Genomic DNA, 12,336 nt, shown 5'->3' on the forward strand with positions numbered 1-12,336 from the left:
TGAAATTTGATAATTATTGCATAAAATTTTGACTAAAGTTCAATTTTCTCTTTTGATGATGGGGTATAAGATTTTAACAGAAAATATGTCTCCAGCACAAACTAAACAGGATGAAAAGTGCCTGTATTAAAATTTTTAATTTAGGTTTCTTTATAATTACACATTTTACTTTATTGTGTATAATTACAACAATTTTGCACTTCTTTACCAAATTTTTAAAGTCATTGGTGGTCATTAGGATTTATAGCCTTACTTTAATGCCATGGCACTTGGTTCTGGTTCTTGATGGTTCCCAGCTTGTAGTACCTTGTTGAGCCCCCGGCCGGCGTTTGGTTGCCATTGACAGCAGCGGGTGCTGCAAGGGAAATATAGTTGTGTGTTCCAGACGATCCAGAGCTGATAGGAGGCAACTCTAAGTCGGAAGACGTGTGGGCAGAACCAGTGTCATCTCTCAGAACTTCGACACATCTCCAGACTCCAGCATAATTTGCTAAAATCAAAACAAACAAATATTGCAAAATTATTTTTATATTAAATTAGTAACTTTTGACTATAAACGCCTTTTGCGTGGAATTATGTTCCGAGACACTGCAAAAAATCCAGTTTTAAAGGCGTTTAGTCAAAAGTTAATATTTAATTATTTCCCGTTTCGATTGGTTCCTTTGGGTTTTAAATTCTCATAATTTTTAATTATTTATATAAGCTGGCTTCGAAAATAGCAGGAAAGGAAATTAATAAGGTTTTCTGTATCTTATTTTAATTAAGATACAAAAATTATATTCAGATACAAACCTTTCCAAAGTCGAACACAATTATCATCCCCAGACGAAGCAAGAATGGTGCCTGTGATGTTCCATGAAACTCTCCAGACAACACTATAGTGATCTTCAAAACGAGCTGCCAGCTCAACGGAAAATTTTGTCAGCCCAGTTGCAGTTTCTGTGCTGTCTCTGTTGGTTGAGCAAACAATTTTATTATTAGTAATTGTGTTAGCTTGAATAATATTTTATAAATACATACTCTAATGGTCTAAGGACAACTAATTTAACGTCCCTAGAAGCAATGGCCAGCAGGTGGTAAGATCTACCAAAATTAGGGGCAAACATTATGTCATGAACAGGCTCTGTGACCATGTTGAGTGCCTCTGCTTTGGCCCAGCGCCTTGAGTTTTCACTGTACTCGTAGACGACAACTTTTGCCGCACCAATAACTACGTTCGAGGCTTGGCTGCCAGCTATTGAGGTTTGGGGAGCAGCAACCTCGTCACTGCCCACAGCCAGCAATGGCAAGTGTTTACTAAAAAGTAAATTTATAATAAAAGTCAATGATAAGGAAGAATTTTTTCAAACCTTGAAAATGAGCAGTTCCAAGTCAGACAGCTGATGGGCATTTTTCCTTGAATCTCGTACTGCACAGTCCAAGTGCTGAGATTCATGACATCGGGAGCTTCGTAGATCCTGACCACTCCATCCGAGCTACTGGTGGCTAGCTGCAGTCCTAACTGGCGTGGAGCAAATTTAACATCCGTCACTGAAGTCCTCGAGTCCACCATGTTGGTCCGCCGGATCCAGTGCGAGCGAGCTGCTTCCCCAGGGACGTCACTTGCTGGAATTTCTTCCCAAACGGCCGCCGTTCTGTCAAAGGAGCAGGTGGCGAGAACCTGGCCAAACTCAGGGTGCGCCCACGTCACTTTCCAAACAGAGCCGCTGTGGGCTTTCCAGGCTGCACTGCAGTACCAAGCACCATGCTCATCAAGATCCCAAACCTGGGAAATACGATTTTATTATTAAAAAAAGCCTAGCTTCATGTGATTTGATTTTTATTTTTAAATTTAATATAAATATATGTATTTGAAAATCGTTGCTTTTTTTAGAAAATGAATTAAGATGTGTAAATTACAGGAATTAAATTTCAAACTAATCAAACTCATTTGATTACAACTTCAACTTATCTTAGAAAACAAGGACTATTTTTGTGAATTAATAAAAAGCATGTTTTTGCATGGCAAATTGTTAACGAACCTTCACAAGCTGATCACTTGAGCATGTTGCCATTCTTTGGCCATAATAGTCAAAGGCCACATCATGGATCAAGTCTTTATGCTGAGTGTCAATGGACAGAGCCTCAAACATCTTTGTTTTTTCAAATTGCAGATCTTTTGGAATCAAGAATCAAAACAATCCGACAGCTCTTATTTTGGCTCAGCTTTGTTATTGTTGTTGCTCTCGGCTCTCCCTTTTTTTCGTGGAGGGGAGGAATTTTAAATTTTGGCGCTTAGCACGCGAGCCTGGTGCTCACAGCTCACATCGCCATCTTTAAAGTTCTTTGTAAACAACATTCTCGGCTTTGTGTTTGTATTCGCATAAATTTGTGGTCCAGACAGTCTGTGACAGAGGTTTGGCTGACTGGAGACGTACAGATGTTAGGCTGAAAAATTTGCACAAGTGAAAGCGCAATACAAATCACCTGCGAGCTTCGGCATGAGCGTCCCTTGACATGGAGGACGAGGAGGAGGTGATCTACGACCTGCCCAGGGGCAGCGAAGCCCCTTCGGAGGACGTCACAAGTGAGGCAGGCTCAATTTGCGAGGAAGAAAGAGTTCGCAAACTTTTCCAAGCTTGCGACGCTGATGGCGATGGCTATATTGACAGGTACATATGTATGCAAATTTCAAAATGCATAAAACGAGCATTTTTAGTGTCGATTATTTTTATTTTGTATGTAATGTCAAATATTAATCTTTTGAATTTATTAAATTAATGGCATTAATGCTATAATAAGAACTTTTGTTACTGAGATATTGTTTTGGAAAAGAAAAAACTAGAAAATACTTTTTCTATTTATTTAATTTTATTTATAGTTTCTAGTCCATTAGTTTCAAATTTTAATTAATTTTTTCAGCCAAGACCTTATGACTGTTTGTCGAGAGCTCAACTTGGAGGATTCTATTGATGAGCTGATGCGAGAGCTTGGTGCCGATGAGACGGGCCGAATATCTTACGATGAATTCCTCAGAAGGAGACTCTCTCTGCGAGGTGAGATCGATGCCCTCCGCAGGCAAGAGCGAAGAACTGGGCCACAGCATCCCTCTCAGACAGCCATCCAAAATAGGGAAATCGATTACATTCAAACCAGCAGTGAAAACAGCATGGGTAATTAAATTAATTTAACACCATTTCCTGTTTTTAATCACGATTTGATAAATGGAACAGGAGGAGTATCAGGAGGAAGGCACGATAGATGGGAGTTCGACAGTGGTGCCAGAGATTTGAGTCCAGAGCCCCACTCTCTGCAGAAGTTGGTGGAGGCAGCTGGAGGAAACCTGATGGCCTCATCTCCATCACACTTGCTCGATCTTGCCAACAGGGTAAGTACAGAAACAGAAATGCTTTTTATGATTATTAAAATTAGTTTTAGTTAGCATTAGTAGTTAACTATAATTTTAATTTTTTTTTTAAATTTTTAATTTTACTACAAATTAAGGACAATATTGAATCCTAATTTCAAATTATGTTAAGGGAGTAATGATAACTTAAAAATATCCAATATTTGCTTAGAAGGTGTTGAGAAATTTTGTAGATTAGCCAGCACAGCCAGTTGAAAGAACCCAATAGAAGTTCATAATTGAACAATGGGCAATGTTTCTAAGAGCATGGAAGCGGGGTAGACGACAGGATATATGAAAATTGTCGATTTTGACGTTGGGCTATTTCTTCCTAAAAAATCAGATGAATGATGTGACTCTGTTCAAAGTTTCATATCAGTTAAACAATCATATGAAAACTGTAAAATTTAAATTCTGAATTCTCTTTGCAGAAGCTAATAGTTTGTAAATAATTTTCTGCTTCATCTAATTTTTGCGGAAAGTGATACAGTTAGTTCGTAATTTGTGTATATAATGTTCGTTTTTATTTATGAACTTCTCTCACTCATATTATACATGCATGTAGTATGTACTTGGGTGTATGTACAAACTTCTTTCACTCTTCCGTGGAGAGGACGGGGGTTGCTCATGCTGTCAGTGAGAGTGCAATACACGGAAATAGCTCCCGGCAGGATCACTTATATCTTAAGTGCGTGTTGTTTTGTTTATTGTTATAATAACAATGCAGGCCAGCGCCAGATGCGCACAACCTTCTTTTTGAAAGGTTACTCCTGTACTGATCCAGTGACACTGCTTTTGCTTTTGAGCTGCTCCTTAGGACGCGACAAACGCTCATAAAACAGTTTTTTTTCCGTTTTTCAGCGCCATACTTGGCATGTCGAGGGAAAGAGAATAATTTGGAAAATCGAAGGCGCCGCAATAAGACGAATAAAATATCGCTTTGAATTAGCTAAATAAGTTATTTTAAGCTCATTCCCCAATGGGTTTTTTTGTCGTTTATTGTTGAGGAAAAAATATCCTGCTGCACTTGTTTTGGATGCGGGCTGCAGCCGATTTAAATTAACATTACCATGAATTTACCCTTGATTGTGAAATTCTACCACTTGTTTGAGCTGCCGCGAGTTGTCACGAAAATAAAAATAAAAAGGACGCTTTAAATTAGCAAAATTAGTTAAGTTTAACTTGTTTGAGCTGGCCCGTCAAACGCTTATAAAACTTTTCCCCTCTGGCTGAGCCAAACAAGCACATCCGCGGAAAAGGAATAATTTTTAAATTCTTATTTGCCTTATTTTGAACTCAAGAAAAAAGCTTCAACTTAACTAAAAAAATTCCTTAACACAGACGAGCAAGGCTTCATTTGGCTCTGGGCTCTGGTTGTAACTTTTGCTGAAATTTTTACAAAAGAACCTTTGAAGCAAATATGTGCAAATTCCATTTGGTGCCATTCACACGCTAACTGTAGAATTACTTCAATGAAAGCGTAATTTGCCAACCCATGAACCAGCCATTGCTGAAGTGTGAAAGGCCGTTGCAAAAGAAAGTGAGCTGAAAAATTGGCACAGGGCGTGCGGGGCTCAATGGTGGTGAGTTTGGAGTTGGAGCACCCACGCATGCGAGCCTCGCCTGCCAAAAGACGCCTCTCGGTCGGGCGCCTTTGTTCGCTCTCAGTGCTTCAGCCGACGCGGGACAAAATGCTGGCCGACGAGAGCCGTTTGCTCGCGAGTTGCCGGCACAAGAGGCGCATGTACCTCGCCACCTACTCGACTGCGGAAGTGCCCTATGGAGACGAATCAACCCTTTTGGGCGGCAGCCTTGCTGGCTCCAGGGTATGTCTCCACGACAGGCCTCCTTTGGTGAGCCAACGGAACGGAATGCGACGAAGCTTTGAGTGTCTCACTCCATCCAGCAAGTCCGACCTGGTTGTCACCGCTGAAGAGGATTCCAAATGGACATCGATGGCCTCGAGACTCTTTTGCTGCGTCAGCGAGCGCGGAGTGACCTGCAGGTCGGACGCCGTTCGGAGGAAAAGCGAATCTCGCAGATTCGATTTCAACACTGAGGTATCACTTCGACTTTGGGATAAAGAATTTAATTAAAGCTGATTAAAATAAAATAATATACACTTCAAATATTTAGCGTCGTTCATAGTATTTTTAATGTTTAATCTTGATGCTTCAAAAGTGCTCAGAATTGGTTAATTTAAAAATATAAAATAAACATTTAATGTATTTTGTTTTAGTTCATCAATGCATTCAATTTGTTATCAACCAACCATGTGACGAAAAAAGTAAATTAAAAAGCTCTATGTTTCTGGGTATCTTTTTTAACAAATCCAATTCATTATACTGAGTTTTGCATAGTATCTTAATAACATTTTCGAGAAAAGCACTAATTACAAACTGTATTCTCATCCTCAGCGCAATGGAGAATAGGATGATACATTGCATTAAATAATTAAATATTATTCCAATTTCAATTCATAAATTTATTTATTTATTTAAAAAAATAAACATGAGCCATGAGCTTTTACTATGAAACCTTTTAGTTCACTTTTTTTGTCAATTGCTGGTAGTGGTGTTGAACCTCAATCAAGTATCTCCCTTGTTATCAGAATATTTTCGAGTTAGAACTTGCACTGTCGCTATATCGTCCAACTAAATAACGTGTTGTTGCGGAGAACACAGAGTGTGTTTACGAGATTACAACGTTTTAAGAAGTAAGGGAGATGCTTTAAGGGATCCCTTTTATTACATTTGGGGTTCGAGAGCCGCTGCACAAAAAGGGGACTTCTTATTACAAGTCATATACATACTCTATTGTCTGTTTATACTACAGGGCTTAGACTCATTACTGCCGGCTTGTTTATTTTTGTCAGCCGCAAAAGTCAATGCGGAGGGTTCGATGGATATGCGTCGTGGCAATCACTCCATGATCACCAAAAATGTCAGCCGTCTTGGAGGAGCCCTTGATTCAAGAAAAAAACATTCAAGCACCCCGGGGATTTAAAAGTCCATTATGGTGACATCTGGCACATTGAATGAGATATAGGAGCTGAGAAATGCGGATTTATAGCCTCATTACTGCTAAAGGAAAAGAGCACCCAACACAATCCCCTAAAAATTACGCTAGAATAATTGAGGCCGCATTGCAGTTCGTGGAATCAGATTGAATTATATGACGCCCAGCACAGCCTCTTTCCCTTTACAGTCACTATACTTTTCTCAGAAAAATGTTGGAGAAAGGGGAAAAGCGTAGAGAGAAGAAAAACAAGCGCGTTGAATAAAAACGAGCCCACAGTCGGTCGCTTAATAGTGAGCAAATAGCTGCGAGTTGTGCTTTATCAACTTCAGGCTGCAAAAAAATTGCAATTCTCTCGTTCTATAAAATTTGCTGATCACAACTACAGCGCAATTTTAAACATGTAGCGTATAATAAGGCCGTTATGAGATAAAAAAAAACGAACATAAATTTAACCCTGCGACAAACGAAAATATCTGATTGCCCAAAGTAGTGTTGGTTTTGATGTAAAATTTATCGTACAATATGCTCATATTTTTCAATAAATTTTGTACTGATAAAGTTAGAACATTTTACTCTAAATTGTGCAAAAATTTAGTTCAAATTCCATCTACTTAAAGGTACCCTGAAATTGACGACCGTTGCATAAATATTTACCTCGTCCAGAACTAAATGCCAAAGATTTAATCAGCAGTTCCGAAAGAGCAAAGTGGAGAGTGTCCGCATAAGGACGCGTACAGGCGCCAATATCGATTGATACTGGCGCCAAAATGATGCCCCCGCAAGTAAATTTTGACTCCCGCAGCGTATTTCATGCTCCCTTGTGCTAAATCGTTTCCTCTGAGTGCACCCTCTCCTCTATGATAAATAGTGCGTTTAAAGGGTAGGGGACCAACAAACATGTAACTCGGAAACTGTTTGTAAAAAAATCCAGAAAGGAGTAGAGAAAGAAAATATTCTTTTCAATGGTACATCCTTTGAACTGGCTCCAAGCTGGCATTTTTTTTATGTTTTATTTAATTTCACAAGTACGAGTACATTTTGGAAATGCACGCTAAAGTCTGGTTTTGCTGATGGAGAAAAAAAAAGAAAATTAGATATAATGATTTAAATTTCCCACTAGGAGCAAAATAACATTGCTATACATTTTGTTGGTTATTTTTCAAATTTTTAATTGTTGGATAATGCTAGAATTTTAACATTTAAGATTTTAGTTGGATATTTTTACAATTGAATTCCTCATACTCAAAAAATGTATGTTTTTAGCTTCACTTGGCTGCACTTGCTTCCTTGAAAGCAGAGGTATCAGATTTGACAACAAGACTTCGTACTGTCACATCAGAGCGCGATATCTTAGAGAAAACATTAAACAAAATCCAGGTAAATTTTGATATTGTGATGTAACTACCAGTTTCTTTAATTTTCACCCTTTAAAACAAAATAGCTTGAAAAAATGAGAGTCAGCCGAGAGTTTGAAGGAAAAATGGAGGCGGAATCTCAGAGATATGAAGAGCGAATTACTGAACTTCACTGCGTCATAGCTGAGCTGCGCCGAAAGTTAGAACAACAACGTGGCCATGCTATAGCAGAGGATGACGAAGAGGAACTTGCCGAAGATGAAGAAATCAGTCAGGATCTCAATTATCAGTCTGGTAAGAAACTTTAAAATTTTGAATTGTTCTATTTTACAGTTTTTAAATTTTTCTAGACACTGAAGACTTTAGTAGAGACGCTGAAGCAATTGCGGACAAAGCGGAGGGAACTCTCCCAACGATTGGGGACAGTAGGTCTTGCACAAGTGCCGACATGGACAATAGAGCTGTTGAAGCAGGACAAAGTCTGGCGGATTTGACTGAATGTAGGCCTCCAATCTCGCAGCCTGCCATAACAGATCTTTTAGATGAAATAGCTAATCAAAAAGAAGAAGTCGCAAAAAAGACGGAGGAGGTGGACAGAGCACACTCGCTTCTTGCCGCTGGCCGAGATGAGAGAGACAGACTGAGGAAAAAGGTAAATAAATATTATATTTTAATTAAATAGTCCTCTTCCACTGACCACTTGCAGATTAATGAGTTGTCCAATGCGCTGCAAACTGTGATGTCCACAAGCTCATCAGTCACAGCACAACATGAGTCGTCCAGTCAAAGCCCTAAATTGCCTGCTTCTCCAATGCACTCACTCAAAGTAATGCTTTGTCATTAAAACTTATCATATGTGAGGTTACAATTAAAAATGATTCTGTTAGGGTACTTCGCCTGCTGCAGGAAGCCCCATTGGTGGCACTTTGCAATCTGTATCCAAAGAAGAAGCGCCCATTTTGAAAATGGCCGAGCGAGTTAAGCTCCGCAAGGTGGGAAGTTGCGAAAGGCAACTTACTGCCTCGGATTTAAAAAAAGTTGAGGTAAGAAATCAATTCTTAAATAAAGGAGAGGCTAAATTAAATATTTTGCAGTCATGGAGCACTCCAGTTGCAGAGCAGCTTGCTCATTTGCACAATATTGATGGGGAGTCAAGCATACAAGAGATGCTGTGCCGTTATTTATCAAAATCAAGAAACCCACCATCATGCACCGAATCAGCAAACATGGAAGAGGCAATTATTCTAAATTCGCTTCATTTCGTTAAAATTATTTTTGTTCGACATTCTTAGGGTTATGAAGAGGACCGCATAATGGCACAAGTGGCAAGTCTACAGCAGCTCCTCCCACTAAGAGAGTTTGAGTTGGAGATAGATAGGTTGCGAGCCAAATCAGAGCATTTAAAAGCACAGTGCGAAGTTTACGCAATGGCGCTTGATGAATCTCGAGTCTTGTCAGAGAGATTAACTTTGCTTTGTGGTAAATTGAATATATTTTTTTAAATACTCGGAATTTTTAAAATACATGACTGTACCTTTTAGGTAAATGCGAGTCTAATTGTACAGCATTGTGGCTTGCATTGGAATATAGTGATACAGCAATTGAGTCGTACGACGTTTTGTTAGCCCTGCTGGAAAGCGAGTTGGCAGCTTTGGTAGCTACTTGTGTAGCTGCTGGCATTCCAGCATCAAGCAACTGCCCAGCTGTCAGTATGGCAAGCGACTCGGAAAATCCAGGACTTGCTTTAGCCCGTGCTAGTGATTTGAGAATGACAGCAGAAGGTGTTGCTTGTTTGCTTCTGTCTCGACTGGACAGAAACGTTGAATCTGCAAATGGCGATATATCTGGAAAAAACCACACGTAAGAATTTTTCTCATTGAGAAAGAGGAACAATTTAAAATAATCAAATGCTTTTTATAGAGATGTTAGGAGTTGGCGCCAAATTGAAGAATTGCGACTCCGAGGCCACATTAGCAGATTAAAAGGAGAAAGAGCAAAAGTCAGGTCGTCGGTTCAGTTTGGCCTTGAAAGTCCTCACAGTGACCCTCCAAAACAACGTAACCCTTCCAGTGTTGCCGAGGCCAGGAAAATGGACCTAGAGATGGCCGTTCTCATGCAAGTATGTTGAAAAATAATTTTTAAATTTAATCTTATGAAAATTGTAAATTCAAGGAACTAATGGCATTAAGAGAGGAGAAGGCTGAACTAAGAGCGAGGTGTCACATGCTTGAGAGAGAGAGGGTGGCTATGGAGTTGAGGCTAAGTGGACAGGAAGCACATCGACAAGCCCAAGGAGCTGCTTTGCATAGTTTGCAGCAGCAGCTGAGAGACTCTGAGAACAGGCTGTCGGGATCGATCCAAGTAAATATATTTTCATCATTTGAATTGAGAAATTAATTAAATAAAAAAAAAAAAAAAAAAATCAGGACGATGATAGTCAAAGCAAAGAATTGCTAGAGGCATTGGCTCGAGAGGCGAGATTGAAGGATAGACTGCAAGAAATGATGAACTCTTTGGAGACTGTGTCCAGGTCCGCCGACATCCGACAACAGCAGTCTAACGAAATGATAAGTGACATGAAGAGAGCCAACAGCTCTCTAACTCAAATGCTGGACAAGTGCAAAAGAAAATATCAAGCACGCATCAGGAAGTTGGAACACCAAGCTGAAGTTGCTGTTGACAGGCATTCAAACCAGGCAAGTTGATTGAATATATGGCAACAGAAATTTGATACTAAATTCAACAATTTTAAGGTTCGTCTTCTGAAGCAGAGAATTGCCGTTCTTGAGTCTGAGTTGGCTGCAGATATGTCGAGTCCAACCCCCAATGAGACTTCTCTTTAATATGTAACTATTTATGCGCAATTGAAATTTTGACTTTTTTTCTTATCGAAACGCACCTTTATATTGCTGTGCTTTTTTTTTTGAGAAGATATAAGAAAGCATCAATAAGCATCATGATCGAGCAAATTTTTAATTGTTTTTTTTTTAACACTTTACATTACATTTTTATCTTATGTGCCATTACAACATAGTTATTTGTAAATCCCTACAAATAAGTTTTCAAGGTGTGCAGTGTTGTCCACAATTAAAATTTGGCAGTCGATAGCTGAAAATTTGTTAAAATGTGATACCTATTGAATTTGATTGGCATTGTAAATGCTAAATTTTTACTTGTCAACCATGACCATTTTTTAATTTTATACCTAAGAAATAAAAAAATTTTCATGATGTATTTACTAATATTTGCTATTGGATCTATGAAGTAATAAAGTAACGCTAATATACATCCAAAGTTTTTATTTATTAGAACATTATGTTGTATGTTACACTCTCCAAAAATAATAATAATTATTAATTATACATATTTCTCTGCGCCTTGATAAAATCATATTTATCGCTTGCGCTCATACTTCCATTTATAGACGGGAGCACTTTGGCTCGTACCAGCAGATTTTTTAACAGGCTTATTTTTAGTATTTTTAGAGGACTTGAGGAGATGCGATTTAATAAAAAGTTTCTGCTCCACAACACTCAATTCACGTTCCCTCTCTGCTCGTCGAGTCAACTCCCTGTATCTTTTGGCCTTTTCTGTGGCCAAAACCAGTGCATCACTATCATTTATTGCAGGAAGAACTTTTGCTTTCAAAGTTTCCAGTTTTGGTCTGTTTGTCTTTCGTCCTATCAAAGTGGGATGAGTGTCCAGTCGAGTAGCCAGGTCAAAATTCGCTGCCTCTTTTTTGCTGTCTATAAAGAAGAAATGCTTGTTTTTGGCTTTTTCTGCCACATCAATCATGTGAAGCTCTGACTGAAGTCTTTTCAGTTTATTTGATTCAGCTGTTCTCTTCATGCTGATGTATCTATAATCCTGAGAGTTCATCAACTTTTCTTGAACAGCACTGTCCTCATCTTCTAATGGCTTCTCAACTTCGAAATGTACTCCCTCCTGAACCTTTGAGTTGATCATGTGGTGGTAGAATTCATCTGGATTTTTGATCAGGGCTTTCTTCCGCAGCGCCTTCAACGTGACTTGTTTATCATGGTAGCTGGCCGCCCTTTTCTTGTAGTCTTTCTTCTTTTCCAAAATTCCCAGGTGCTGCCGGTCTGCTGGCTGATGCCGCTCGCGGTGTGTCCGCTGGTTGGCTTTCGACGCATTTTTCCAGGACGACATATTATTAGCGTGTTTTCAGGTCAACAGCAGCTAAAGTAAGGAACAATTTAATTAATGAAAAAAAAACTACATTTCTATTTTCCAAATTCCATACCTACAATTTATAAAATCTCAAAATAAGGCTACGTATGTAAATGTACACAGTTACACACGTGTGCTTCTCAATTCTCTGCCGAAACGTAAACAAACTCATTTGAAGCAGGGCGAGGGCGACTTGTTGGGTGAGACCTCTGACGGCGACTTTGGTAGTCATTCTCGACTTCTCAAGGCATTCCATTTGCCCAAAAATTATTATTAAAAAGTTGTCGAAATTAAATTTTTTAAATTAAAAATTAGAATTACAAATAAAAACATAAATGCATTTTAATTTATAAGCAATAATTTTATAATTGATAAAATTAATTA

General features: G+C 38.8%; 3 protein-coding genes across 4 annotated transcripts; 1 reads left to right on the forward strand and 2 right to left on the reverse strand.

Moving 5' to 3' along the window:
- Window positions 1–90: 90 nt before the first annotated feature.
- LOC132199741 (nucleoporin SEH1) lies at window positions 91–2,246 on the reverse strand. Its single transcript, XM_059624698.1, has 5 exons — window positions 2,022–2,246; window positions 1,350–1,765; window positions 1,021–1,296; window positions 793–950; window positions 91–490 (listed from the first exon to the last, which is right to left on the reverse strand). Exons 1-5 carry the CDS (start codon window positions 2,130–2,132, stop codon window positions 255–257), a joined length of 1,197 nt encoding a protein of 398 aa, XP_059480681.1. The 5' UTR covers window positions 2,133–2,246; the 3' UTR covers window positions 91–254.
- Window positions 2,247–2,318: 72 nt separating this feature from the next.
- LOC132199665 (colorectal mutant cancer protein) lies at window positions 2,319–11,043 on the forward strand. The gene is made up of 15 exons (XM_059624564.1): window positions 2,319–2,651; window positions 2,902–3,152; window positions 3,213–3,367; window positions 7,670–7,783; window positions 7,848–8,055; window positions 8,112–8,413; window positions 8,468–8,587; window positions 8,649–8,804; window positions 8,856–8,996; window positions 9,054–9,240; window positions 9,303–9,621; window positions 9,682–9,880; window positions 9,934–10,122; window positions 10,188–10,457; window positions 10,515–11,043. Exons 1-15 carry the CDS (start codon window positions 2,497–2,499, stop codon window positions 10,602–10,604), a joined length of 2,856 nt encoding a protein of 951 aa, XP_059480547.1. The 5' UTR covers window positions 2,319–2,496; the 3' UTR covers window positions 10,605–11,043.
- Window positions 11,044–11,049: 6 nt separating this feature from the next.
- Window positions 11,050–12,155, reverse strand: LOC132199773 (probable U3 small nucleolar RNA-associated protein 11). Of its 2 annotated transcripts, none has more exons than XM_059624750.1 (2): window positions 12,026–12,155; window positions 11,050–11,961 (listed from the first exon to the last, which is right to left on the reverse strand). In XM_059624750.1, the coding sequence occupies exon 2, from the start codon at window positions 11,929–11,931 to the stop codon at window positions 11,155–11,157; it is 777 nt and encodes a 258-aa protein (XP_059480733.1). In that variant the 5' UTR covers window positions 11,932–11,961; window positions 12,026–12,155; the 3' UTR covers window positions 11,050–11,154. The 2 variants fall into 2 exon arrangements, with proteins under 2 accessions (XP_059480733.1, XP_059480742.1); XM_059624759.1 differs by having other exon boundaries at window positions 12,030–12,151.
- Between the last annotated feature and the right edge of the window lie 181 nt (window positions 12,156–12,336).

The sequence above is a fragment of the Neocloeon triangulifer genome, unplaced genomic scaffold (genome assembly GCF_031216515.1).
Source record: "Neocloeon triangulifer isolate White Clay Creek 2 clone unplaced genomic scaffold, ASM3121651v1 ptg000001l, whole genome shotgun sequence".
NCBI lineage: Eukaryota > Metazoa > Arthropoda > Insecta > Ephemeroptera > Baetidae > Neocloeon > Neocloeon triangulifer.